Source organism: Aptenodytes patagonicus, chromosome 8, assembly GCF_965638725.1.
Source record: "Aptenodytes patagonicus chromosome 8, bAptPat1.pri.cur, whole genome shotgun sequence".
Classification (NCBI taxonomy): domain Eukaryota; kingdom Metazoa; phylum Chordata; class Aves; order Sphenisciformes; family Spheniscidae; genus Aptenodytes; species Aptenodytes patagonicus.
The window spans coordinates 2,323,448-2,350,889 of record NC_134956.1 but is presented as its reverse complement, the minus strand read 5'-3'; the positions used below and the strand labels follow the sequence as shown (position 1 = coordinate 2,350,889).

At 40.5% G+C, this 27,442-nt stretch overlaps 1 protein-coding gene across 2 annotated transcripts; it reads right to left on the bottom strand.

Annotated features, from left to right (window-relative positions):
* Positions 1–26,250, bottom strand: ACAD9 (acyl-CoA dehydrogenase family member 9). Of its 2 annotated transcripts, XM_076345943.1 has the most exons (19): positions 26,081–26,250; positions 24,217–24,310; positions 21,695–21,796; positions 18,333–18,439; positions 16,813–16,913; positions 14,942–15,020; positions 13,763–13,937; positions 13,096–13,169; positions 11,548–11,623; positions 10,768–10,838; positions 10,279–10,398; positions 10,033–10,077; positions 9,295–9,423; positions 6,585–6,664; positions 5,898–6,024; positions 3,893–3,970; positions 2,930–3,058; positions 1,773–1,845; positions 1–1,293 (listed from the first exon to the last, which is right to left on the bottom strand). In XM_076345943.1, exons 1-19 carry the CDS (start codon positions 26,213–26,215, stop codon positions 1,193–1,195), a joined length of 1,896 nt encoding a protein of 631 aa, XP_076202058.1. In that variant the 5' UTR covers positions 26,216–26,250; the 3' UTR covers positions 1–1,192. The 2 variants fall into 2 exon arrangements, with proteins under 2 accessions (XP_076202058.1, XP_076202059.1); XM_076345944.1 differs by lacking the exon at positions 10,033–10,077 and having other exon boundaries at positions 26,081–26,249.
* Positions 26,251–27,442: the final 1,192 nt, after the last annotated feature.

The window sequence follows — 27,442 nt, the reverse complement described above, 5'->3', positions numbered from 1 at the left end:
TGGTGTTTAGTAAACATCTTTAATTGAACAATTGCAACACTTATTTATTAGGAATTTGCAGATAAAGAGATACAGCTTGATCTAGGAGTCCTTTGTCATTCCAGGTTACTTTGCTATGAACATTCCTTTGTTCGTGAGCGAGAACAATCTGCAAGAGGAGGACGCGCCACCATCCTCACACACCAGGAACACCCTCTCCAGAACGATACGCTAGAGCGAAGTTATCCTGGATACAGGTAACTTGGTAAACAGAAAGCACTCCATGAACAACAGATTAATTGCTAATGTATACCTGTGACCCAACATAATTGCCCTCCTCATGAAATCTGGCCAGCAAATAATTCCCAAAGGCAAGTATGGGGACACTGCTGAAATGTGTTACTGGATAAAACTGACCTTGCAGGGATAATTAAGAGGTAGCTAAATTATGTTTGGGGGCTAGCAAGGAGGGGGGGGAAATGTGTAAACTGTCATCAAGTCTGAACAATGCTCATGAAAACTCTACTGTCTCGTAAGGTTTTTTTGAGAGAGATGACAGCTTATATTTACATAAACTCCCCTATTTATTGTTTGTAAAAAAAACCGAAACAAAGCAAAGGGGCCAGCAGTGTAAGGCTTAAGACCAAGGCGAAGAACAGAGCGTGGAGAAATTCCGATTAAATAAAAGGAAAAACTTTCAAATGGGAGCTCAGAGAGACAGTGAAACCCCCATCCTTAGAGATACTCAAAACTCGCCTGGACAAGGCAGTGATGATTGTCGTTGGCGCTGCTGTCCGCAGTGCATTGGACAAGACAACCTCCGGAGGTCCCTTGCAAACTGCATTGTTCTGATTCTGCAAGTCTTTCAGTGCTTCTCTAAAGGTAAGTAGCTTATTTAAGCTGAAAGACCCTCACCAAAACACCCAATCCCTTCCCTGGGAAAACACAGCTCGCTGTCCGAACCTCAACTGTCTGTCTTTAGCTCCAAGGCAAACAGACAGACCTATGTCTAATAAGGTAACTTGAGATTTAAATGAAATTCTTCATTTATCCTTTTTATATGAAGTTGTGTTTACAAGTTTTATTTTACACAGTTACAGCTAGTTACATTTGGTAAACTCCTGAAATAGTTATTTTTAAGGTGTCAAATACTTGAACTGCAGAAAATTAGTCGCTGTTTTACATTCATCAGTATTTGCTGTCAGTGAAGTAATTAGAATGTCCTGTCCAGCGGATGAGAACAGATATAGGCTCTCTTTTCCAGTACCTGCTTTGCAGCTTTTTTAATGTAGTCATCCAGATTTTCATCTGCATCTGTGGAGAAACAGAAGGAAAGTTAACTGAAGTACTGTAAATAGCTTTTCTAAACTTCTTTCAAAAAGGATTTTAGAATACAAATGCAAGTGTCTAAACTTCAGTGCCAGGAAATAATTTAACATTACCTTCTAGAAAAGATTGATTATTGCAGACCGAGTTTCACAGACCAAACGCCCAATTAGTCAGTACTTAACAATTCGGTATTTGACCTATTTGGTTATCTAATATTTTCTCTACAGGAGTATTTGCTACTGGCAGATTTCATGTTCCTCCCCACAGTTGGACAAAAAGAATCGGTGTGGTTTGGTTTATCTATTAAATGAAGAGACTCTATATTCAGCTGGTACCAGTTCTGTTCCTCATCCTTATTAAAGGCTGAGCAAAACTATTCTGTTGGTCACATCAAAACCACCTACTTTTGTTTGGAGTCTGTGAAAGCCATGAGTATAAAAATCCTTTTATTTTACAGAACTTACATTTTTGTAACTGAGCCATGGCATAATTATTCTTGAAATATGCTTCTGTGCAGAAGATATTTGTAAGAAGCACCTGAGAAAATAGTAAAACTCAGTTAAAAAAAACTAGTAAATGAATTTCATAAACAAAACAATGTAGTAAAAATAGAGTAGTTTAAATTTCTGAAAGTCTAGTTTTGTCTCTTGATAATGGAGCCCTGCAAGCTTGTCGTGTATGTTGCAAGCTTAGTTGGTATTTTTTCCCCACAGCTACCGATTGTCAGAGTTGGGATGACCCCTTCACTCAAAACTGATGAGGAGACATTTTTGGTAATAAATCCAGAAGGGCCTTACACACACAAAATCTGAAGTCTCAAGGCCAGTGAAGACAAAGGTTAATCAGTTTGGATTTGTCTAACACTTAACAGTAGCAAATTTACTTGTCATGTAGCATAACCATTACCATGAAACTTTAAATGAGCTACTACACAACCACCTGTGTGTCAAATGACCACTTTACTGTCAATAAATTTATTGACAAAATACTGTTGTTGTCATATGTTACTATTTACTAATGATTTTATGGAAGGAGTTTTGGAAGAACTGCATGGTATTAGCGGGTTTAAGAGAACCCGCAAATTTGTAATTCATTCATAAATGTGTACGTCTGTGTTAAAATATTTTAAATACTTTGACAGCATGCAACTCATATGTTCAGAGCACCTGAGAGGCAACTGGTGCGGTTACTGCGCTCTTAGAAACATCCTGGTGCGCTGTCAGTTTTATGGGAGAGTTTGCTGTGATAGATATAAATTCTTAACAACTGTAGAGCGTCCTTTTCAGTGTAATGAAAGCTATTTGTCATTGAGGTTTTGCAAAGTCTGAGACATTAGCCTGCAGTGCCTGCTGGTTTACAGCACTCTTTCAGGACAGCATCACGCTCGTGCACACTTCAGAGTCGAGGGGAAAAGTCGGCTTGTCGAGACAAAAGCATCTGGTTAGAGCCTTGTAAAACGTACATAGGCTGTAACATTTCAAGGGAAGTCTGAGGCTGCGTAGTGCCTCTTTATTACAAAACACGTAGTGAGGCAGAATGGTAATAAATACTGATTGTTGAGCTACATGATCCAAGGAGCGCAGACGTTCAATGGGTATGACTGATATCAAAGTACACTTACTTCATGGTCATGGTTTCTTAGACCGATACTGATAGACCGGCTAGCTCTGGAAATAGCTGCTGTCATTGCGTATAAATTAATAACTGTATCTGCCACTTTCTTCAGAACCAACTGCTCATCCACTATTGTCTAGAAGAGTAAAAAAACGCTTATTAGCTTGTAGTTCATAAATTTACACTTTTTTTTTCATACTTGGTATTTAGGCTCATACTTATTTAGCATAGACAGGTAAGTTGTTACATAGAATTTCTACCCGAAGTCAGAAAGTTTCAGATTAACTATGTTCCGCCTTTTAACAGTCTGTCTGGCTGCACCCAACAGTAAAATTGCTGCATCTTGGAATCACATCAGTAAATGCCCAAATCACTGAAATTAAAGTACAATATATTAAGCCTGTTCAAAAGATGTCTTAGGTAGAATGTGGCAGGGCCTAGTCTGATAAGTGTTCTCAGAACACATCAGAGTAACTGTCACAAAATTGAAAATCCAGGGTATTCTAGGTTCAGTCTCTCCTATTTATTTTAACTGCACCGCTTTGCATGGCGTAATTACAGATCCCTTTGCTGTACAATACGGACGAATAGCGTCACTTCCAAACCTGCTGGTACAACTCTTCGTTTGGGAACAGGGCAATGGGTTCCGGTGACTGCTCACAGCAAGTTCTTAAAATAGTCACTGGAGCAGGCGGGATTTGTGCTTATGGAGGTAGAAGAAAACAACTAATTCACCAAGATTGCTGGTTTTTGGCTTTGGGTTTTGGTGTTTTGGGTTTTTTTTGAACAAAAGCTGTCCATTACATCAGAGTACAGAATTTCAGTCTATTGTCTCATATTCAATGGAAACGTGTTGTGTAAAGGAAGTCCTGGCTCTTGCCATACACACACTCCACTCTAGATTCTAGCCACACCAGTTTGGTTGAGGATAAACTATTCGATAACGAAGATAACAGAAAAAATAAGTTACCTTGCCAAATCTACTTAGCAGGCCTTTCACTGTAGTTCCAAAATAATAAATGTTTTCTTCAAGTTTCTTGCCACTTTCCTATAAAATAAAACAGAAAACACAACAATTTGAGTAGTCTTCTAAGGGAAAAACAAGCACCCCCCCGCCCCCTTAACACAGGACACGTAGCTAAACAAGCAGCATACTATAGGGAAGCACCTATGGGGAAGTAGGAGCTACTCCTGTGCTGCCCAGCCAATAAACCAAAATCCTGGGCGACGCTAACTAACTTCCTCATGAGAACGAAGTTGCTCTGCCCGCACAGCCCTGGGCCTCTGTGGTCTGGCTGCAGGAGGCCAGGATTTCTGATGGGTTTAGTAGCCAAGGCACAAATTAGAATTCTCAGCTACAGCACAAAACTAGTTTTCCTTTTTTTAATTAGCCAAGACTGAAGTTCAGCAGAAGACTGTTGAGAGGTCTGGAATCAATTCTGAGTGATCAAAATGAAGGAACAATGTACACTAAGTTGAACCATCAACAGGCAATTCTATTGAAGAAAGTAATGACGTAGCCCCAAGACGCGTGCCCCACCACAAGAACGAACTTTCCTCTCCTAGAAAAATGGCAGTTTGATTTTCTACTAAATACAGTGTTTATTATCAACTTCTAGTCACTGACCAGAATTCCCTTTTAAGATGATCTTTCACCATTTTACATCTTCTTCTCGCTAAAAAGGAGGGAAAGTTTGCCTATTTACCTGCAAGGAATGGGATTAGAAAATGTTGATTCTTTTCTGAGGGGAAAATCACTATTTAGATGCAGCCCTGGTACCCTGAAGCCCAGCTAATACTAGATTTTTCTCTTGACAAGCACTTTTTTTTAACGTGCATCTGGTTTGCTGCTGAAAGCCAGATAGGCAGTATTCTTTCTCAATAAAATATGCATTAAAATTCTCTAAATTTTACTTTTGGTAACTTTTCAGTATAGTCTTTATGCTTATGCAAGCAATAGTTTGAAAAATTCTTATGCAACGTTTAGTTCTGCACAGCAAACCCAATTCTTATTCTAAGTGCTGCAGGTTATGAAACCCCTGAAAATCAAGATTATCTGGCACAACTGTGTGAATTCACCAATAGTCTCAAATTCTAGTATTAAGTAGGAAGAAAATTTCCAGTGTCATGTTTGGCTTTTATTAATTCATAAACGCAACTAATTCACGATGCTGATTCTTGTACCATGAATGCAAGTAAGTGGGTTTGAAGCTATTTAGAGGGAACGTGAATCTAGCCTGTCAGCTAGGTCAGAATTCCACCCACGTTCTCTGCTGGCACTGCAGAACACGGCGTATCTACCCGCAGGAGGTGCTGTGTTGTTAAGCTTCCTTTTGTGAACGGAACAGTATTAGCAAATCCTCTTACCCGTGTGCCTGAAATAGCTGACCTGGAGGACAGGTAGACTGACAGACCAGTAAAAATCATTTTGTTACAGTTTTTCAAATCACTGACAAAACATCGCAGGAAAACCATACCTTACCAGTTTCTATTACCAGAACACTGGTCATAAAAATTCATTTACTAAGTGATTAAGCAAGTAGGTATTTATAGTTCACAGAAATTCTTACCTAAAACCACGTTACTATAAAACAGGAAAAAACTGTGTTTTGTAACGGAGCTTATTATGAAGGGCAGCAACAGACCATTACAAACAAAGACTTCAACACTGTGAAGGCTCAATTTATATAAATTACTAAAACGGATATAAACCTGGATTTGGTACAAAGACAGACTTAGAGCAGTCTTCATTTTACCTTGATGTGCACCCATATAATACCTCTAACCAAGTCCTTACCCAGTATACCTGAAATGGTATAAACATCTGCTTAAATTTGTAAATCTCACTGTTCCGAAGCACACGCTTTGTTTTGCCTAAACAGGATACAAAGTTCTGACAAGCAGCGAAGGGAATCAAATATGAAGGACCAGTGTCTGGAGCTGATCAAAGAGCACCGTGTCCCCCCTCCCCTTACCTGCAGGCTGGGATGCACCACTCCACGATCGCCAACGAGCCCATAATCCACTTTTCTGCCCATCGTGTCCCGTAATTTGCTTAGAAACTCCCCCAGTGCCACTCCCACATTTCCTTTCTTGATTTCTCTAAAATGTTGGGTAAAGAACAGCTGTTAAAGGCCATTTCCTGGTTTGCCAGGGAAGTTTCAGGAGGTTCAGATAACCAGTTGAAACTGTAAATGCTTTACCAAAACACCTGCAGTTTGTCTATGAATCATCAAGTCTTTTGATCCATTTTACTACCAAGTCTGGCATTACAACATGGTTCATACTCAGTTCCTCTCAAAAATACAATAAATTCCAGAGAGCAGTATATGCACTCAGTATGTACGATACAGCTGTCTTACCAATAAAACTTTGTTATAAAGTCTTAAGTTATATAATTACTGGTCTTTTTAAGAAAGAATTTTACACAAGTGGAATTATAAGGTAAGATAAAGTCCAAGATTCCTAAATACATAAAACATCCAATTAAAAACAAAACAAAACAAAAGACCCCCTATAACACTGAACTGCCTTTTAGACCAGAGGATACATTCAGAAATGCCACATTTTTTTTCCTATGTTTTCCCCTCTTATCTATAGTTAAACAGTTATCAGATTCCATTTAGTTTATTAAAAACTATGAGCAATAAATAAGAACATACTTAATTTTGTCAGTTAAGATTTTGCCTGCGTATTGCATACCCGTCAAAGCAATATACATTCGCAGAATTTCATTTGTTCCCTGTAAAAAACATAATATAAAGTGAAGTCACTATCAAGTACAAAGTATTTTTAGTATTTCAAAAAATGCTGTGCTACTATTTTCTATACTTTTTTTTCCCCTAAAACTGCTTTTACTGTTTATATAACTTAAGTGCTGTGCTTTTCCTTGAAATGTTCTAAAATGCATTTGGACTCATGAGATAAAATTCTTCTGAGAGCTCTCTGTAAGACAAAAGATGACCACCGCTCGTAAGGAAAGCACACGTGTGCCAGAAGCCGCACGCCCAGGTGAGTTTGCCTGAAGCGGTAACAGGAGCTGGGGAGGTCGAGGACGTATGCTGCAGAGGGTCAGGGATACTGGAAGCAAGCAATGAAGACTAAACACTCAATTAATTTTTTTTTGAAGCATATGTATAATTTTGAAGACAGGTTCTTTAGCTAACTATAAAGTCTGCAATATTAATGGACGTTTTCCAAGCAGGTCTGTTTTGCCAGTCTTCCCTTTCTATTGTTCTAGTATTAAAAGATTACTCTTCATCCATCCATAAATGTTTGCTATCTTTTCCTTTATCTCAATTACAAATCCTGATTTCATTTGGCTGTGAAGCAAGTTGAGCCTCTCATTATTAAACATGACGGAACACGTATCACAACGGAACAGAAACCAGACTAAATGCATTTTGAGTAAAGAAGTAAGTTCTGCATTGTTGCAGCGAAGGAACATTTACACAGCGGTAAAACCGCTCGATGTGCCTGTTTGGAAAGCAAATGCAGACCGAGAAATTAAGATGATACCGTACAATTTGATGTCTGGGAATCCATGATATGATTGATTGTTTTAATATAGATGGCTGAAGAACAAAGATCAAGACATAGAAGGCTGCTCACAGATGAAAAGTGCCCTGAGTATTAGATCAGTGTCAAAACTGTAACGACCCAGCGACAGGCCAAGGGACGAAGAGGCTACAGTTCAAAGAAAAGGTATGCATCCGTCATGAAGACTGAGCAGGAAGTTTTGGGGGGGACATGCACAGCACAGAACAGAAACAGATCCCGGACAACAAGGAATAGTCTTTAGCTCCTTGGCTGCAGCAAACTGCATCCATCTGATCTGCCGGCAGGTCCCTCATAAACAGGCTAAGATAAACAAGAAGGTAAGCGCAACCTCCTTGTTTTAGCAGAAGAGTAACCGTTGGGATCAGTGAGAAAAATGAGCTGAATTACAGGAATTCCAGTGGTGTGGTGTTTGGGGGTTTTTAAACAAGACTTTCTAAAACCCGCCCAATGCGAAAGGTCTGCTCTGCTTCAACCAGTCTAGAAAGTGCTCCTTACATCTGCTTTGGATTTTACTATTCAGAATGCCTGTCAGATTCATAAACATCAAACCCCACAGGATGCAGGAGGATGACCTTACAGGTTGGCTGGTTTTGCTCTTTAATCAATACTGGAATTGACTCTTCCTACTTACACAAGGTAAACACACGCGTCTTTGCAAGAGCAGCTAGGTGACTGCTATGCACTGAACTGCAGTTTGAAAATTCTTGCTTGCATTAATTTGCGGTTGAGATCTTTGCTGTCCTGACACCAGGACGTAAATGATCATTTCTAAATGGTCCATCAAGAAAAACCAAGTCTGGAAGTCTGACTCGGGATGTACAGATGAATGGTCACTGATAATCCAGCTTGGAAACAGAATAAATTTCACAGCCAACATTTTTTTTTTTAAATAAATACACATCAATAAGTTAATTAAACTTCTAAATTAATCTTTTGTGAGCTTCCCTACTTCATTTGTGAAAAGCACACAAGAGGAAAGGTTACTCAAGTCTAGGCACCAACAGAGCAGCTTAGCCACAAAAAACCCAGAAAATCCTATTAGAGAAATCTGTTTAACAATCAAAATTTTGCCCATAGCTCTTACCAAATCCCATCACTTACACTAGTACAGATACGTGAGAATAAAAGCAGCAAAAAGGTTTCAAAATATGCTTGATACAAAGCAAGATGGCCAACTTCATTCTCATAAGGCTCCCGCTTAGGCAGACATAGCGCTCCGACTTCATCATGAGCCAGCATATGCAATTACAACGATTTACTGAACATAAACTGATGAGTTACTTTTGTCAACTAAAATAGTTTTAGGCTTTTATGCTAATTTAGAATCCTTTAGTCTGTTCAAAACAATAACAAACCCAAGCCATGAACTGGGACTGTTTCTTCTCATGACAGTGTATTTAAAACAGCTGCGTATTTTGTTAAAAACATCCAAAAAGTTTCTGAATACTTAAGAAACTGTATGTACACTACCAGTGTGGGGGTGTGTGTGTGTGCATATATATCAGTATATATACTACCATGTATATATATTGCCAGTTTGTTCTTTCCAGAGGCAAAGCTGGTGCCAGTTCCTACTGTAACGCACACTTTGTGGTTAGTCTATAAAAGCCATCATATCTTATTTTATTACAGGAAAGTACTATTGGTATCTCCAAAGAAAACAAGGTTAGTTCTTCAGTCTTACTCTATCACAGACTTTGCAACTAACTGAATGAAGGCCTACTCAACGGAATAACTGGGTTTCAGCTCGGGTTTACAGAATGTGAGAGTGTGCATTTCAGTTTACAGTAAAAAGAGTATATTCATACTTGCCTCAAAGATCAGAAGTATCCTACAGTCTCTGAGATAGCGTTCATAGGGGTAATCTTTCATATAGCCAAGGCCTCCAAGAATTTGCAGTGCTTCGCTTACGCAAGCCCATGCACCTTCAGAACTGAACACCTGCCGTTGAACAGTATTTTAATCACCGTACTACACAGTGAACACCACACAGTAAATACAGAATACATTGCTCCGTTACTGTATCTAGGTGACATTGCTGCAATATTTTGTACTGCTGTTACAATAGTCCTGTTTAAAGCTTGCCTGAAATAGTACCCTTATGGCTCAGAGTGTATACTTTGGTCAAACTTAAATGGTTTCCTTGCAAACCGTCTCTATAAGGAAATATTCCTGGGAGAGCAACAGCCACAAACTGAAAGAACAGCCGTAGCTGGTTGGCTGGAGCCCTTCACCTCTGCCCAGATTCACCGGAACACGAGTTCTTTTGAACTGACCACACCGCAGGGGACCATCAACGGGGGCTGAAAATCTGAAAATCTGTGAGTTCTCCCCCAGCCCTGCGCTGCAGACATGCCTCACATAGCGACACTCCAGTAGAGGGGGCCTGACTGTCTCAGTGCGTAGTTTGCAACCAATTCTGAGTTACAGCCAGGACAGAAGCGCCTTAGCCAGGCCTGCAGCTGGGACTATAACCCAGTGTCTTTTTACTCTTGCTACCATGTGAGGCCACATAAAAACAGAATTCAAGAGGACCATGGTATTCCAAACCTGTTGTATGCAGTTTTTATTTCGTATGGTGACAAAAGCCTGAATCTGAGGGCATCAACAGCACATGGGAAATAAAGAGAAAACAGCAATGTCTTAATTTTTCCATCTAGCTGAGGTTTTTGTATCGCATGTCTAAATGTAATACCTGAGCCTCTCAGCCATCTGGAATGTAGACTGAAAAACAGGAGAGGTGTTAGTCTTCATTAGCTTAAAGCTGTAGCCAAGTCTTTCAATAAAATTAATTACCTTGACCATGGCTGCCTCCACGGAGCAGTCTGGAAACCCTGGCCTGTCCATCATTCCTGCAGTGAGGTAAGCCATACTCTCCATTACATACGCTTTCACAGCCATAAAACAAAATTTCTCCTGTCAAACAGGAATGCGAGGAATCATACAGCAATTCAGATGCAAAATCCCACAATCAAGCCTGAAACTTAAGACCACAACTGCATTTTCGTACATTTAACATATTATCAAATACTAATTAATAAAAAGTACTACTGCAAAACAATAATGAAAAATCTAAAAAAAAAAAAAAAAAATCTTTATTCATTACATTTCTCATTCTAGACATTTAAAAGATCAGTGTACAGAAGTCTGCACTACGCTTACACAGATTTAATACCTCTAGCAATTTCTTCAAACCAGTACAGCCAAAAGAATCCCCACATAACCCATGTCCTTGCACTTAGTCAATACAAAGCACAGAGACTTAGGTTTTTCATTTTGTATTACCTGAATTAATCCAAATTCGCTCAGTTTCTTATTGAATTGTTTCCTGGTACAAGCATACTCTGCTGTCATTTCTTTAAAAAAAAAAAAAAAAAAAAATCCATCTCAAAACAGCAGAACCATAACCGTGACAGACTGTTCCCGCTGACAGCGTCTTTCTATTGACTGGTTCTGACACTGCAACCTGCACAGAGTAAACCCCTGGCTGCGTCAGAAGCAGCAGCTTGTGAAAAACACCCTCAAAATGAGGGCGCTGAGGATGGAGTCTGGGAGCAGTGTGCCAAAGGCACAAGAATCTGAGGTGTGAACCTGTACCCTTAGGGAAGGCACATTTTAGTGCTAAGTGATTACTTTAGAGGGATTTCTGTTACCATTTTGGGTAACTTGATAAAAACCAATTTTATTACCTATTACTGTGTGTAAGTCTTGAGCCAGTTATTCAAGTCGGAAGTTTTAAGGGAGGTTGTACCTTCTAAAAGCAATAGTGTATAGGTTATTCTCTCAGTAAGAATATTTTACCTCAGAAAAATTGAACAGAGGCAATAACTTTCCACTACATGAGCTGAAAAAAATTCAGTGTTTTACAGGCTTTTAATAAAAATTTTAAATAAAAATTATTTTAGTGTTTTAAAGAAGTCAAAGCATGTTATGACTGACAATACAGCGATGTTGTTATGATCAAGACTCGTGTTACTATTTCGAATTAACTGCATTATACACCTTATGCAGATCAGGGGTTTTTTTGCATGGCATCCAGCAATCCAGAACACCTAATTCACCCACCTATCAATTTTTTAATCATTCCAGCAGATGCACTGCCCATGCTAAATCTTCCACTGTTTAGGATATTCATGGCAACCTGTGAAGAAAATGAATGGTTTTTAGGCACAAATACTACCGCCACAAAACTTCTCCTTAGGCCACGATGGTTACTGCTATCTTGCTTCATGGTTTAGTGCTTTCCTGGATTTATTCATCACTGGAATACACCTCCTATCTTGTGACACCTGCCCTCATACTCGTCAGTACAGCATTCAGCATCCCAGCAATAATTCTTCAGAACTAGGCTTTTAAGGCAACCTACTACATCCAGTTTCATATTTGATATAGTTTTCAGATACCGATGATCCAGTGACCTGGAAGTAATCCTCTATTCAAACTACATGAAGGTAAAATGTAGAAAAAAATGTATTTATCTGCAACTAGACAAACAACATTCAAACTAGACAGCACTGCTGAAGTTTATCAAACAGAAGAAGAAGAAAAAGGGAATATTGTTCACTGTGTGTACACAACAGCCAAATATAAAAATCTTCTCTGCAGCTGACCTGCGATGGATGCTTTCCTGCTTCAGATACCTTTCAGCAACATACAGGAGAAGGGAGTAAGAATGAAAGGTGTAGAAATGAAGTACAGATCAATAACATACAAAAACAGATTCTGAAATCTAGTATTATTGTTTCTTAACAAGAGACACTTGGGTGACTCGGTTCAAAGACTGTTAAGAAATGTAGCAAGAAGTCATTGTTCCTACATTTTAATTTGTGATAATTATCTGAAGAAGAAACCATAAAAATCATCTTTTGATATGTTTACTGCATTAAAGAAAATGGTTTCATTTAAGCATTTAGGTCTGGACTTGCCTGCTACAGAAGGAGTAAGAGAACTGAGCAGGATCATTAACAGTTTTGCAAATCCACACGTCAGACTCTCGGAGAAAGGTTACAACAGCAAAGCGACCAGCATTATCGTTATTGGCATCACACTCCTCTGATGCAATGCAGAGAAGCCAGTGCCAGAGGCAGCCTTTCAATGCACTCCTCCCTTTACTTTTTTGTGCAATAATCTAACCCCGGAAAACCATCTGGCAACCATGGGACCTTGGATAGGATCTGGACTTTCCTCGAACCATTTCCTGTTATACTCCATTTCTTTCTCTCCCTTTCCACACAGTCCACAATTCTGGCTGTAGAAAACAGCAGAGACGTTTCCCCGATTCAATTCAGAAGTTCTGTTGAAAAAGTTGCTCCCTTTTCTGAAGGCAACAGCATACCATGAAAAACATTTTTAACTAAACAAATAGCGGAACCAGCTCTAGAACTGTACTGAGAAGAAATACATACAAATCTGAGATTATGGCACGCTCATGCACTCTGCCAGTGAAACCAATTAATACAAAGCACCTAAGGTAAACGGAGGAGTCCGTCCTCCGGTGTTCTTCAGTTTGGCAATGTTCATGTTGCCAATAAGGAAACTTCAGTACAGAAAAAACCCCCACAAAAGTCTCCTTCAGGCTTTTAAAAATCATCAGTAGTTATTTTTACCGCTTACCTTAAATCCCCCTCCTACTTCTCCGATGACATTCTCTATAGGCACTTTTGTGTTTTCAAAATGTACTTCACAAGCTGAAACACAGAGTTAATAGCTGTTGAATTATTATGCAGAGATATTTAAAAGACATTCAGGAACATAATTGACTCTCTTTCTAAAAAGTAAGGTTTTCCTAATGCACTGTTTATGACAGAATTACATATGCTTTGCCAAAGAAGTCAGAATTTAGGAAAAGACTGTAGTTAACATCAATTATTGATGTAAAATATTCAAAATATAATTAACGTACGTTGTACAAACAGAGAACTATAGTTTTATCTCTATTTTGAGGAACTGATACAGCAGTCAAGTCCAAATGACAGATGGTGAAAAACTATAATCATCAGTAAGCTCAAGAAGAGCCTGTGAAAACTTATTTCTAGATTAAAGCTGCTTGGTTACTGAATCTTCCGAGTAATTTCTTTCACTGCCTAGTTAGGGAAGCTTCTCATGTGCAGAAAAGAATTATACAATATGGACTTCTTATTTCAGACCCTGCATTAGGAAGGACTCACAGGAAAAGCTAGGTGAAGAAACATTGATTTGCCTCTGAATTCAGATCATCTAAACAAATTAAAACGTTAAAACATTAAAACAATTTCTGTTAACAATTTTAAGTGATTCTTACTATTGGATCCTCGAATGCCTAACTTATCCTCAGGTTTCCCATGGGTGACTCCACCAAAATCCCGCTCTACGATGAAAGCAGTAATTTTGTCTTTTAGTTGTCCATCTTTATCAACAACCTCCGTCCTAGCAAATACTGTGAAAATATTAGCAAGGCCACCATTTGATATCCAAACCTGTTTTGAGAGAGGGAACATGTGTAAGAAATAGATTTGTTCTGAGTTTGTGAGCACTGTTCATAATAGACCAGCAAAGAACAGAGGAATGAAAAATTGCCGCTTCTTCCCTTAAAATTCTAATCAGTGTTCTGCTACTAGTTTTGCCTCTTGTGAACATGTTTCCAAGGAAAGTTGACCACATAATGGTAAGTTTAGAGCAACTATAAAAATAGATTGTAATATAGATTCGAATTAAATTAAAACCCATGCTGCATTTTCACAAAACCTTGTATATCCTGCTACTTATGGCACGTGAGGGATACGAGGGTAATACAGAATGTAGACCCACTTTGCCCAAAATAATTTCAACTCTGACGAGAAGTTCTCTGAATCGGGCCACACACGTATGGCCTCTTCCACGGGTTGGGTCTCTTCACGTCACGGACAAATGTATCAACTACAGATCAAGCCTGCAACGTATCAAATATTGCTGAATCCAGTACATCTCCCGCATTTCTTCAAGATTGTATTCTGCCATTGTTTCTTTCAGCAGAAATGTTCCAAGCAGCCCGATTTCCCATTCACTGTCAAGTTTTCTTTCAAAAATACCTACAAAATCTGGCATGAAGAGAGGGGAAAACATGGGTTTAGGTTTCGTTCTGCCTACGCTGTCACAGAGGGGGCTAACTAACTAACCCTCCCTGAAGCTGAACACCCTGAGCTGGCGATACAGAGAAGGGGCTTCAGAGTGGCTTTTCCTATCTTTCTTACCAAGAGTTTAGTGAAGGTTATTCCCCGAAGAGTGTGCTTTTCTATTCTCTTTGGCCCTAAAACAACATGGGTTGTCTTTTTGACATGGTCATTCTTCACTAGCTTGGAAACCTCAGAATTCTGATGCAGAATTCTGCCAAGCTAGCCTTTTACTTAGCAAAACTGACTGACTGCAACACTGCAAAAGACAAAGATGCTTTCTATAAACCTGTAACAAAAACCTGCCATACTTCCAGTCTGTGAGTGGGTACCTTGGAGCCATTTAGTAAGAAGTATTTCCCATCTTCACTGAGGGTAGCTCTTGTCTGGATGGACGCAGCATCACTTCCACTAAAAGCCAAACAAGTTATTAATGTTTAAAGAAATAAACATGCTTTAAAAAACAAAACCAAATTATTTTTTCCTCTTCCCATCCTTTAAAAAGCAATGTTCACAGTTGTATTAAATAGTAGTACATAAATTTTAATTCTTAACTAACACGGAAACTTACTAGATTCAACTGCTCTAAAGAAATCCACTTCTACTTAAGTTACCCGAGGGGACATTTCTGCTGGTTAACATGTATGTTACCAATCTCATGGCCTGACCAGAATGCTCAGAATGCCACGTAAGCAACTTTTTTGAGCTACACAGTGAGCTATGCAAACATACACAATCGAGTTTAAAATGTCCAAGTTGTTCCTCAAAAATTCATACCCTGGTTTTATATCCTAAGTGAAAAAGGCTCAACAGAAATGAAAAATAAGTATGTGACAGTCTCTATCAATGAGCACTTGGGCACATCAAATACTTTCTACAGGAGCAAAACCAGCTGGTGAATTACAACAAAGCAATCAGAAGCTTACGTTCCGTGACTGAAAGCTCATGAATCGCCCCCCTATTACATCATGTCACAAGAAGCACATTATCGCCCCCTTGAAAAACGTTTCCTCTTCCACAAATGAAAATGCCACAACGGCTCACTTTGGGCTTTCAGCTGAAGACCGTTAAGTTCTTGGAACAGCCAGATCTCAGCTGGTACTTTAACAGCGTTAGATTTCCGAAATTCAGTTCTAAAAACGATTGCTTCTGTGCACTAGAGCTAAGGTCTCTAACAAGACTGACGTTAAAGTTACTAAGACTAGCTATCTTTTTAAATAATACTGGGCTAAATAAAGATGTTAGAAGAATTTCAGAACACTGTTAGCCCTTGGCTTTTTCCTGTATTTTACTTCCAAGTCCCTTCCATGGATCCCTTTGTTAAAATACCTGTGCTAGTTTAAATTTTACCTGCAAGTGGGATAGCTTTTAGAGGGTCAAAAACTGGCTTAGGACTCTTGAATAAAAACCATCACTGATGGTTGGGAGGTATCTACATCACAGCAATGTGAAAATTAGCAAGTAAATCAAATGCTCATTGCAAGTCACTCTAGCAGACAAGAATTCAGAAAAGACAGTTTCAAACTAGTTTTGTATGGACAAACAAGATTCAACTTCAAACATTCAACTGGTCTCAGTGCTTCAATTGGTTTCCTTAACAATCATGTAGTAAACCATCGGCCTATACGTTTTTAAGAAAATTGTACCTCTTCCACAGAGGTACAGAATTTGCAACATCAGCAACAGTCAATGAATAAACATAATAAATATAACTTTATCTTTGAAATGAAGTTGCTGCTACAAAGATGCCTTTTCTAAACTCTAAGGAAAGATCAAAATTTCTTCCCATTATTTTTGGTAGCTCCTTCAATACAGGCTTTTGTAATTTTGCGAAAGAACTGAAAGCATCCTAGAACAGTCACAGCACAGCATTTCTAACGTAGCGCAAAGTATCCTTTCAATTCATACTCAGTAACGCCAGCAATTAAGTGGATGAATTCCTGGGATGGGAACGACGACGGTTAGTGATTTCATGGAAACTGCCATAAGCAGCACCTTGGGGAAAGATGAGTTACATGATTTGAAGCGTACCTTTTTTTAAAATAGAAATAAAAAATTGACCTATATACTGAAGCCATAGGCACCAAATAATAAAGATTTAATATATTAACCAAACAATCACTGTGATGAAGATGCAAATAATAAAAACATCATTTTGGTGTTTTGGTGCTTTCTGAAGCTTTTATGATTACTAAAACAGTACCTTCCAGGTTCAGTGAGACAAAAAGCTGCAAGGTGCTCCCCAGATGCCAGTCTAGGCAGGTACTTTGCTTTCTGTTCATCAGTGCCAGCAATGAGGATTCCCTAAATAAAGAATTAACAGAAAACTTTTCAGCATCAACCTGGGTAAAAACAAATGAAGCTGACGAGCTTTGCCAAGTTCAGGAAGCTTAATTTGCAAATTCTATGGCATAACAAGAGACAGTTTAATAAACAATAGACATTACTATTTATCAGACATTAAAATATGGCAGTTATTGTCACACAGTTGTTCGAATGCCCACAGGAAATGGCTTATTGTTAAGACACTAACAATGCCTTCTAGGGTAGGTTTCACTCTATTTGTGCTTAAGTGAAGACTTAATTGTTGCTCTGAAAGGCACTGAGATAGTCCTTCCTCTATAATTTGTCATACCTTCATTACTATCACTATAACTTTATTTTAATAACCCAAAAAGCAGTGATTTTCAAAGCTCCTAATCAAAGAACAGAACACATGATTTACTTAGGTTCCAAATTATTTCATTACATAGGCATTCAACAACTTTTTGTGAGAGTGCACTTATTTTAATTCTCTCTGTTGCATTTATTTTTTTACAGCAGGTTTCTTATGAAGGACAAACAAAATACAAAAGTACACGATAAAGCTAAATAATCAATGGTTAAATAGCTAAGATAGTTCCTCAAGAAAATTAGGATTAACCCCAACCGACCCAAACTGGCCACAGCAGGAGAGTGACAGTAGTTGTGTCTTACCCTACACTTCTCATTAGACCGCTTTACAAATAGCTAAGCTCACTATCCCCGTCCCACAGACGGCGAAATTTTAAGTAAGGTGAGGAATAAATACATATTTTTAATTAGCACTGTCTGCTCAATTCCTTGAAGAATTTCTTCTTACTATAATGAACTCACTCCTATTTCAAGCTTCAGACTACTACCATCCATCCACCATAAAATGCACTAAAAGATAGATTACCTAAGGCTGTATTACAGAGAAAACGAGTTTAAAATTCACATGCTTGCTATAGCACATTGATCCTGGGTCAGTTTTCTTCTCTAAGCTCCCCCAATACGCAGCCTCATTCAGCTAGAAAAAGTTGCATCCTTCCGAGTTCTCTGCATGGCTGTCCCACCTCCCCGTAATTTTAGCCCCCCGACACTTTATTTATCTCAATCTTTATTCTAGCTACTTCTATCAAGGTTGCTCAATTTAAAAACCTTGCGATCATTTAAGGTATTTTTTCTAAGAATTATTATCTCAGTGTTTCCTGGACTAATAATTTTCTTGTCTGCTTCACACAGTCTTTATGCTGCACGACAGTCACTGGCAGAGGGTGCTGGGAACACGAACCACCAACCTGACGTCAGAATGTTCCACCTGATTTATGCTTCACTGGTAATTCCTGTTTGTTACACCCACGCTCCACATTTAAACAAACTACACCTCACCTTTTCTATGCAAGTTGTGTAGAACTACTTGACGTAAAAGAAAAGCATTACCTTAAGCCCAATTGCTTGGTGAGCTGCCAGAGTAACCGCGATAGATCCATCTAAAGAAGTGATTTCTCCCAAACGTGCATACATGGTATTTGACAGACCAAGACCACCTGGAACAAATACTACGTTTTATTCTAAGTAGATACCTTACAACTTGCCCCTTCCCACAAAAAATCCCTTTCAAGTAGAGAAACACCAAGAATGTTAACACTGTTAACTGGAGAGCGTCTTAGTACAGACTGGATAGATACAATATGCCCACAAATAAGTACCACGTTGCTGCCGCTGTGCCAGAAGAACGCATTTTGAAAACAGTAACTTTTTTAATAAGCCTGAGTTGTGCTGAATGTAGTTCTATTCAGAAAACGGGGGGGTGGGGGGGTGTTCAAGCATGCATGCATGCCTAGCACATACAGCATAATCCATCAAATGGTAGAAAATGAGCTTGTTCAAAACACTCTGTATGTGAAAACGGTGAAAGATTTGGTATAAAAACTGCTCTAGTTTGAATTTCTGTGCTCACAGGATAAAATGATTTTTTTTGGTGACGTTTCCATGCTACCTTACAAAGCCAGACAATTAACCCGTATACAGCTTTACAGCTGACCAGCTGCAGACCAAGCAGCCGAGGGAACAGCGCTGGACAAGTCTCGGAACAGGGCTGGGCTGGTACCGATACACAAAGACAGCCAGGCTGTCCCGAGCTTCACTGCAAACGGGGCAGAAAATAACCCAGACGACAAAACTGACACAAAATAGTTCCCAAGCAGACTTCCAAACTGGTACTAAAGAAGGATAAAATACAAATGTCAAAAATGTCTTTAATCAAAAAATGTGAACATATCAAGAAACAAGCTTGACACCAGCACATCCTTTTTGGAGGAATTTTGTGATCCACTGCTGCAAATACAGAGACTATTTGTAAGGAGCTTGAAAAGAACAGAAGTTGGATAAATCAAAGCTGCATCTGTATGAGTCTAATGTTCAAGAATTTTATGTCATCAGGACTAGAAGTCCCGCTCCCTGTAATTTAAGAGTATTTTATATATTACTGCTGAATCAACAACTTTATCTAATCAAGATAATCTTTTGTCGAGGTTAATTATTTTCTACTTGGGACAGTGGTGTAAGTCGGGATAATGAACACCTTATTTCAGCAGATGTCTCAATAGTCCTACTATTTTATGTATACCGAATAAATGCAAGAACAAGTCTCCCCGATACCATTAATTCACATCACTGCCTCTTACACCCTTTTCCTTCAGAGCACACTTACATGAATTAAAACTCCCACTCCTATCTATACACGGTCTTACATCTTTTCCCCTTTCTAAGAGGCGCCGGGTTCAGCTTGGAGACTACTGATGACGTGCACAGTAACTCCAGTGATGCCAATGTTAAAGAGCGCCATTATTCCATGATTTACATGAGCTTCATTTTTCCCATTAATGTTCTGCATTTTAATGCTTCTGGCAAACATGCTGCTATTACAAACCATTATGAAAAATACCATGCAATGAACGAAGCACTGAATACGTGTGACTGAAGAGTTTTAAAGTATGACAAGCACCACCAACAAAAATACAGCAGTTTTAAACGACAGAAAATGGGAAATAACCTCATTAGAGGCATATTATTTATGGTGCAGAAACAAGTAGCTTGCTTATAGGAAGGCGATTGCTTTCCATCTTTAGGATTTTATCCAGCGTACACGTTTACAAGACGACAGGACTATGATTTTCTACCAAGTATGCTGAATGGACTGCAACCTTTTGCAAACTAGAAGCTGAGAGAGTATTATTTCACAAACTTCGAGACAATACAAGAGCAAAACAACAACAACATTTTATTAAATTAAAGTATGATTTCTAAGTCAAATGCATTGCCTTTCAGACTCTCTAAAAAAATTAACAGAGTGGGAAACTTATTTCTAGTGAATCAACAGTAAGTTACACTTCCAGTGTCATGCTGCTTCCTAATGCTCTGCTCTGAGTTCTGTCCTTTGTTCTCTGCTTCCAACACCTCCTTTCAGTGGACACTAACCCCCGTCTTCTTCCAATACATTTCTTAACTCCCAAATACCTCCCTCTCCCCATCTGGGTCAAGGTGCTCTGTCCAGATCTTTTTCCTCCCCAGACACTGCCCTGAAGAGAAAAACTTGAAATAGCTTGCAAACCTCTTTCCTATCTTACTCTCACATCACCCTGCCTAGTTCTGAATACCCGTGAAAAACATTTAATACCATTTCTAATGCATTTCAAAAGCATTAATTAACAATTAATTAATCAACAGAGATCACATCATGTTACAGTACATGCAAGTTGTCCAATATACTTTAATGAATTAGTACAGAAACACTTTATTTAAAGAATTGGAATCAGTGCAGCACAGCAACACTACTTATGTTACCTAATACAATAAAGTTGTAACAAAAAACGCTACAAAAAATAGGGTATTACTTTAACACCAAGTGAATACGGAGGTGTGTCTCCAGCTTTACATACTATTATTGTAATCACTGAAAAAAATATATTGTTTCACACTATTCTCTTCAAAAATTAGGTATCTTCCCCCCTGAAACTACCTTCTGCAGATGGTCAAACACAGTTTCGTCTTCCTCTGAGCTGTTCTCTTTGAAGTATCCTTCTTTTATAATACAAAATAGACGATGAGATGATCTCATTTCTTTATAAATTTCATGTAAAATATTAGTTTCAACCCCAATTTTTATTTTATGCATAAGATTAACATTTTCTTGACAATTCCTTTGCAAGTTTAAGGGTTAATCCACTGAGGAACTGATGTCTCTGATCTCAATTAGCACTATAATGTCCTTTAAGACATAAACTTGTTCAGTATTGCATGGGAAAGATTTTATACAAAAGCTATACTTTTAATAAATAGACATTATACTTTTACACTTCTGTAAGGTCAAACACATTCCTATCTGCCAACAACAGGTGACAGCTTTGATAGATCAGTTCCATGAGACACTGTAGTTTGGACCCAGTACAATTTTAGGAACCATCAGCAAGAACTGCAAGTCCCGCAGAACGTCAAGCTACTCTACTGCATCCAAAAAAAGAACAAAAAGGAAAATGCTATGCCAAGAGGAATTTACACCATCTAAAATTAGTAATCTAACTTAGGCGCCCAAGGTAAGAGCATGCAGAGCTCCCTACATCGCCAACAGACACTCTTGACGCATGCATCTCTTTATTAACTAGGGAGGAAGCCTCAGCTCCTAATTTCGACATCCAAGTCAAAGGACTACATGTAGGAGAGTACCGACACATTTTGCAAGACCCAAAAATGCATTACTTAATATGGACTACTGGGTTATCCTTTTGTGGTCATTTACTCACCATATTCCTCTGGAATCTGCATGCCAAAGAGACCCAGGTCCTTCAGTCCTTTTAAAGTTTCAGGTGGGATTTTTGCATCTTGATCAATCTTCTTAGAGTCCACTACAAATACAGAAGGTTTTCTAATTTAAAACTGTGTTTCTTAGGGCAGAAAAAAATCTCTGAGACTGCAGCGTTCTCCAATCAGAGCCAAGGTCACTGCGTGCTATGAGTTAGCAGCAGCATGATCTCCAACCTATCAGTCTGGGAGCCCAAGACGACCTGAAGAACTGAAGTAATTTACAGAAAAGGGGCTGCTGGAGCATCACATCCCTCTCTGCTGTAACCTTCCTCTAGTCTCCTGAAGCATCTTTAGAAAAGACATGGTGCTTGTTGCACCAGATACAGACAGACTTCTCGTCCCTATCTTCACAAGAATCACTCTTTCTGGCTTCAGCCTGATCTTACTGACTGTCCCGCTTGCCTTCCTCCCCCTGGGGCTGGGAAAGTCTCAAACCCTGAACCGACTTCTCTTAAGACTGATAATGCACTGGGTTGGCTGGGGGCTGTGTGCCGCAGCCTGCCACCCCAATCACTTCTCCTCCCTGCGAAGTGACAAATGATAATTTTCTAGCCTTTTGATGACGATCAGACAGGTAAGTCCTAAACATTGCAGCGGGAAGTCCCAGTTCTGTTTCTGGAGAACAATACTCCACTTAAGCAGCCCACCTTATTACACCATCAAAGTCAAAATACAGAACCAACTGGAGGGTCCCAAGAATACTGATTTATGGCTGTAAAGCCACGACATATACAGGAAAAGGACTTAGAAGTGGAAAAAATCTGGGTTTTATTTCATTTTCTCAAACATTTCTATGTGTACAGATTGTGCTTGTGCATGTTAGCAGATTCCATGACTGGAATAAGCAAAGTATTTCCAGGATTTTCTCTCTGAACTATGTCTAGGTCCTGATTAAAAAGGAAAGAAAAAAAAAGTACATAAATGAGTTAATTACAAAAATCTTGTTCTTATGAGTTATTCAAATTCTTGGGGGATTACAAGAGCTGTTCTGTACTGTGACAGTGAAAATAAACAAGAATTGTATTAAGCAGCTCAGGAAGGCTGTAAGCTGCAGCAAAAGGAACACAAGCCATCTTTCCAAAAAGTACACAAAAAGAAATAGCTCTGCAAAAGCAATAGCACTTTTCTAAAGAAACTTAAATGACACTAACTTCTGTATGAAATATAATAGGGGGAGGCAACTAAACATTCTGATGCTCTTCTAGGAGAAGTTATTCAGAAAGAAAACTCATTTTAAAAAAGACTTTTTGTTCCCCACACTAATTTTTTAGGTACACGGTATGAGATATGTATCTGTGGTATGCCATCAGCGGTTCTGGGGAGAGAAAGGTGTTTTTTTACCTCTTCCTCCATTATGCCCATACAGACCTATCTGTGGTGTCTGGACACCGTCACGCTTCCTAACGACTCTGCTGAGATGAATTTCCTTACCCAGTGCCAATCATATCGAGTTTCTAACTGTTTAAGACTGCTCTCCTAACCTATTTTTACCACACCCATAAATTACCCTGAATAACTAAACAGAAATAGCTGTGAATTCAAACAAAGACGAGCAGTTTCCACCTTCGGTTAAGACTCTATAATTTGACATTTTTATTCCTCCTCAATAATTATGTAACTATTCCTTTACTCAGTATGTGATGTTCCCCAACAGAGCAAAGAATTAACAAATGCAATCTGCATAAATTCTTAATTTACTGTCAGTGAGCAACGTTACAATCTTATCGTTAACATTACCTGGACCTCATAAATTGTTATCTGTGATAATCACGAGCTTCTTCAAACTCCTGCAGTGTTTGGCAATCTAGACCTAGCATCTTTGTCAACGGGAAATCTGAGACGATACTGTTCAACTGTCTCAGAAACTGCTGTCTGTAAAAACCAATTTTCTACGGTTGTTCTACAATTGGCTTATCTATTGCACCAGTAACAGAAGAAACTCTCTGCAACCCTATCCGGAATGCGTATGGCTCATATGACTTTTCCCAAATAGAATCACCACTCTAATGCTGAAAAAACATAAATGCTTTTCATTTTTCGTAGCTTCTCGAAGAGTCATCATTCATTAATATCTCTGCTGAATTTGCTAAACCCAGTTCTAGTACAGTAGGACAGCTAAAAAGTTTCAGAAAAAATTCACAATATATGAAGTGGTAAATAGCATTATTCAACCGAGCTAAAAACAATTTCAAATACTACCTCTATCCCAGAATTCCTTTACTTCCCATTTTTTGCTATTTATTTTTTTCTGTTTTGAAGATTTATTTCTTCTCATCAGCATCCAAATACTCCACACATAAAAAAAGCCATAAATGAACATGCCTATAGAATCAGCAGCACTATATTACTGGCAATAAATGCATAAGATAACTTAAATATTTCAAGTATAATAATCTTATTAAACTGCTATAGTTAAATCACTTTGTAATCACTAAATCACTTGCATGAATAAGAAACATACCTTCTTCATTGAAGAATTTTTCTACAGGTCCTACAAACTGGTTGATCTCCTCTAGTTCTTCATTGCTAATTTCTGGATAAGGGAAAACTTCTTCCTACAATAAGAAGCAAATTTTCTTTTTTTTTTTTAAAAGCATGAATCATGCAATTGAAATAAAAATTCAAGAACGTATGCCTTTCAAATACCAGACTCTAAAAAACTGGGAAAATTAAGAAATGTGGAAAATGTTCAGGAACAGAAACAGCCTCATCTGATGAAATCCACAGGACTCAACTTTGCTACGTACCAAAACCAAATCAGAAGGTTATTACCTGAAAAACAGAAACATTAGGGAGAAATGAAGAGATTTTAAGAACTATGAGGAAGCAAAAATCCTCCATCAACCATGAATTTTGTCAGTGTAACCCCATTTTGGGATTAACAAAAAAAAAGAGTTAATTTTCATTTGTATCGGAATCAATTTAGTGTTGTAATGTTTTCAAAGCTCAGTCCATAAGCGCTGTCCCTTGGAAACACACAGCACCTGTTTAATGTCACGAGTACAAAGGTTAGTGAGTTCCATACTGCTCCTTATCATCACCCTGGTATTTTGGTCATAAACTGGAAGCAGTATGACCTGACAGGCTTGAATAAATAAAAAAAATCCAAACAGCTAACACAAGAAGTGCAAGACTACATGAGAAGCATGCTTCTGATTTTTATCACCTGTCCCTATTAAACAGAAGAGCCTACCTCTGCCCAAACAAAACCATTTGTGATAGTCTGAAGAATCAGGTCAGCTCCAAAAATTCAGGGTCTAGTAAATGCTACAGTTTTTCAGAAAACTCTTGTACTGAAATTTGAGAGGAAAAAAAAAAGGCATACATGAGCAGGGGTTTAACGTGATGGCGTCTGACTGCTAACTGTCACTTTACTCGACAAGGTCTGTTTTGGGGGACTTTATTGTTCAACTTATTTCAGTGGATTTAAGTTATTCCTTCTTTCAACTTATTTAACCCTGGAATCTCTGACAGATGCATACACCAAGCCTGGGATTAACGAGTACTGTTTTAATACAGTGCTAGATCTCAAATTTCTAACTTCTTTGTCCCCTGGCATCTCAAGACACAAGAACTTCAATCCTTCCTATAAAATACTGTAAGCAAAAGCTCGCATGGTCTCGTCCCTCGAAATAAACGAAGATACACTGACATAAGTCTTGTGGAATGCAGTTGTTCGATGCCCAGAGCCCAACGTAAACAGACACGGGTGTTTCTGTAGGGAATTCGCTAGGCTTGCAAGAACAGGCGACGGAGGTTTAAAGTGCTCCTCCGGAGGCCGGCTGTTCTCGAGCATTGGGGAGTACACCGCGCCGCCTGCCTGCACAGCTGGGAACAGGCCCGCTTGTTTAACCGGGCCTCAGCTGCGAGGCCAGCTCTAGCACCCGGGGGGGCCGACAGGCCCGCACCGCCATAGGGAGCCGCAGTCCTCGGTAGAACCGCACCGCACCGCGACGCCTCGTTTTCCCCACCGGCTGCGGCCGGTATCGGGCGGCAGGCAGCCGACGGGCGGCCCAGCGCCCGCTGCTGCCGAGGAGACGGGGACAGCTCTCCTCTCCCCAGCGCTCCCGGGCGCTCTCCCTCACCCGCGCTTCCCCGCACCGCGGCCGAGAATCCCCAGCGCGGGCGCGCACCGCCGCCCACTGCCGCGGCCAGCCGGCCCTGCCGCACCGCCCGCTCCCCTGTGGGACGGCGCGGCGGGCGGAACGGCCCCGCCGCCGCCCGGTGCCGCCTGTAGCGCCCGGCCACCCCGCTCGGGTGCCCCCGCGGCCCGCGCCCGCCCCCGAGGCGCCGCCGGCCGCGGGAGCGCGTGACGGGACCCTCACCTTCCGCAGCGTCCCCAGGAAGAGCTCCTTGGCGAAGGCGGGGCGCGGCGCGGCGGTGCGCAGGCGGCGGACAGCGGGGAGGGCGACGGGGACCGGGAGAGCGGCGCGCAGAGCGCGCAGCAAGAGGCCGCTCATGGCCGCCACCTCGCCTGGCGGCAGCTCGAGCGACCGGGCACGTGACCGCCTGACGCCCGCCCCTTCCCGTTATCCCCCGCGGGGCCAGCCCTCCTTCCCCGCGGCGGGCGGCGGCCCCCGAGCCTCTCCCCGCGGGCGGGGAGCGCCCGCTCCGGGCTGCGGGAGAGGGGGCCTGGAGGGGCCCCAGCCTCCGGCGAGCGCCGCCACCCGCCCGCCTCTCGCCTGCCTCTGCCCTAGCGCGAAGGGCAATGACAGAAACGCGCCCCTGATCGCATTCTGCCGCTGGCACGAGGGAGGCGGCGGGAGCGGGCCGTAATGTGCGTAATGCAGTGACATAGCCTCGGTTACGCGCTAAAGGAGTTCATGGTGCTTCAGCAATGCAAGCGCCTGTCCTTTGATCCCTCCCCAGGGGCAGGTCAGGGTCACACACACAGCCCTTTATGTTCCCTACCCGCCGGTCACAGGCCTTGGCATTGGGTAAGAACTGCCACAGAAGTGGGGCCGCTGTGGAATAAAGCCACTCACGGCTTTTTGTTGCGAGTCCAACAACCCCTGATCCAGCCACGAGTGCCAGCCCAGGGGAGGGCACAGAGGCGCAGCAGCCGAGGGGTGCTGCAGGTTCGTTAGCCTGATTCGGGGCACCGCAGAGCCCCGTACTGCAGCACGTGAGGGGGCTGCTGTGCCACCGGCGCTGCGAGAGCCCCTCTCCATCCTCCACCAACGTTGGGCCTAGCGATCACCTAACAGTAGCTACAGAAAATGAGCCAGATAATTGGATAGCCTGACAAAAAAACCGTATTTTTTGGAGCACACAAGATGTCTTTGAATCATCTTCCTGAACCAACTCGAAAGCATCAGCTCAGGCCGGGAGAGGGAACAGGACCACCTGCCAGAGACAAGGGGGGATCACTTCACCCCCCTTTTAGATCTGGTTGATGTGCTGAACTGCACACCAAGTTGATGGAAATCGCCACAAAATCTCCATCAAAACTTAACTCCTCCTAATCTGTGTGTCTCTGGAATTGCAAAACAGATTACATCAGAAGCTGACAGCCCTCACCTGAACTGCCCTTCGCTTGTGTAGCCATTTCCATAGATAACTAAGTGCCAAAGACAAAACACCACTACTGTGACCTGAGGTAAATACTGCGCTGCACTGAGGATGTTCAGATTTTTCTCCTTTGCTTTCACCTGCCATGCCTTTGACAGCACTTTTTATTTTGTTAA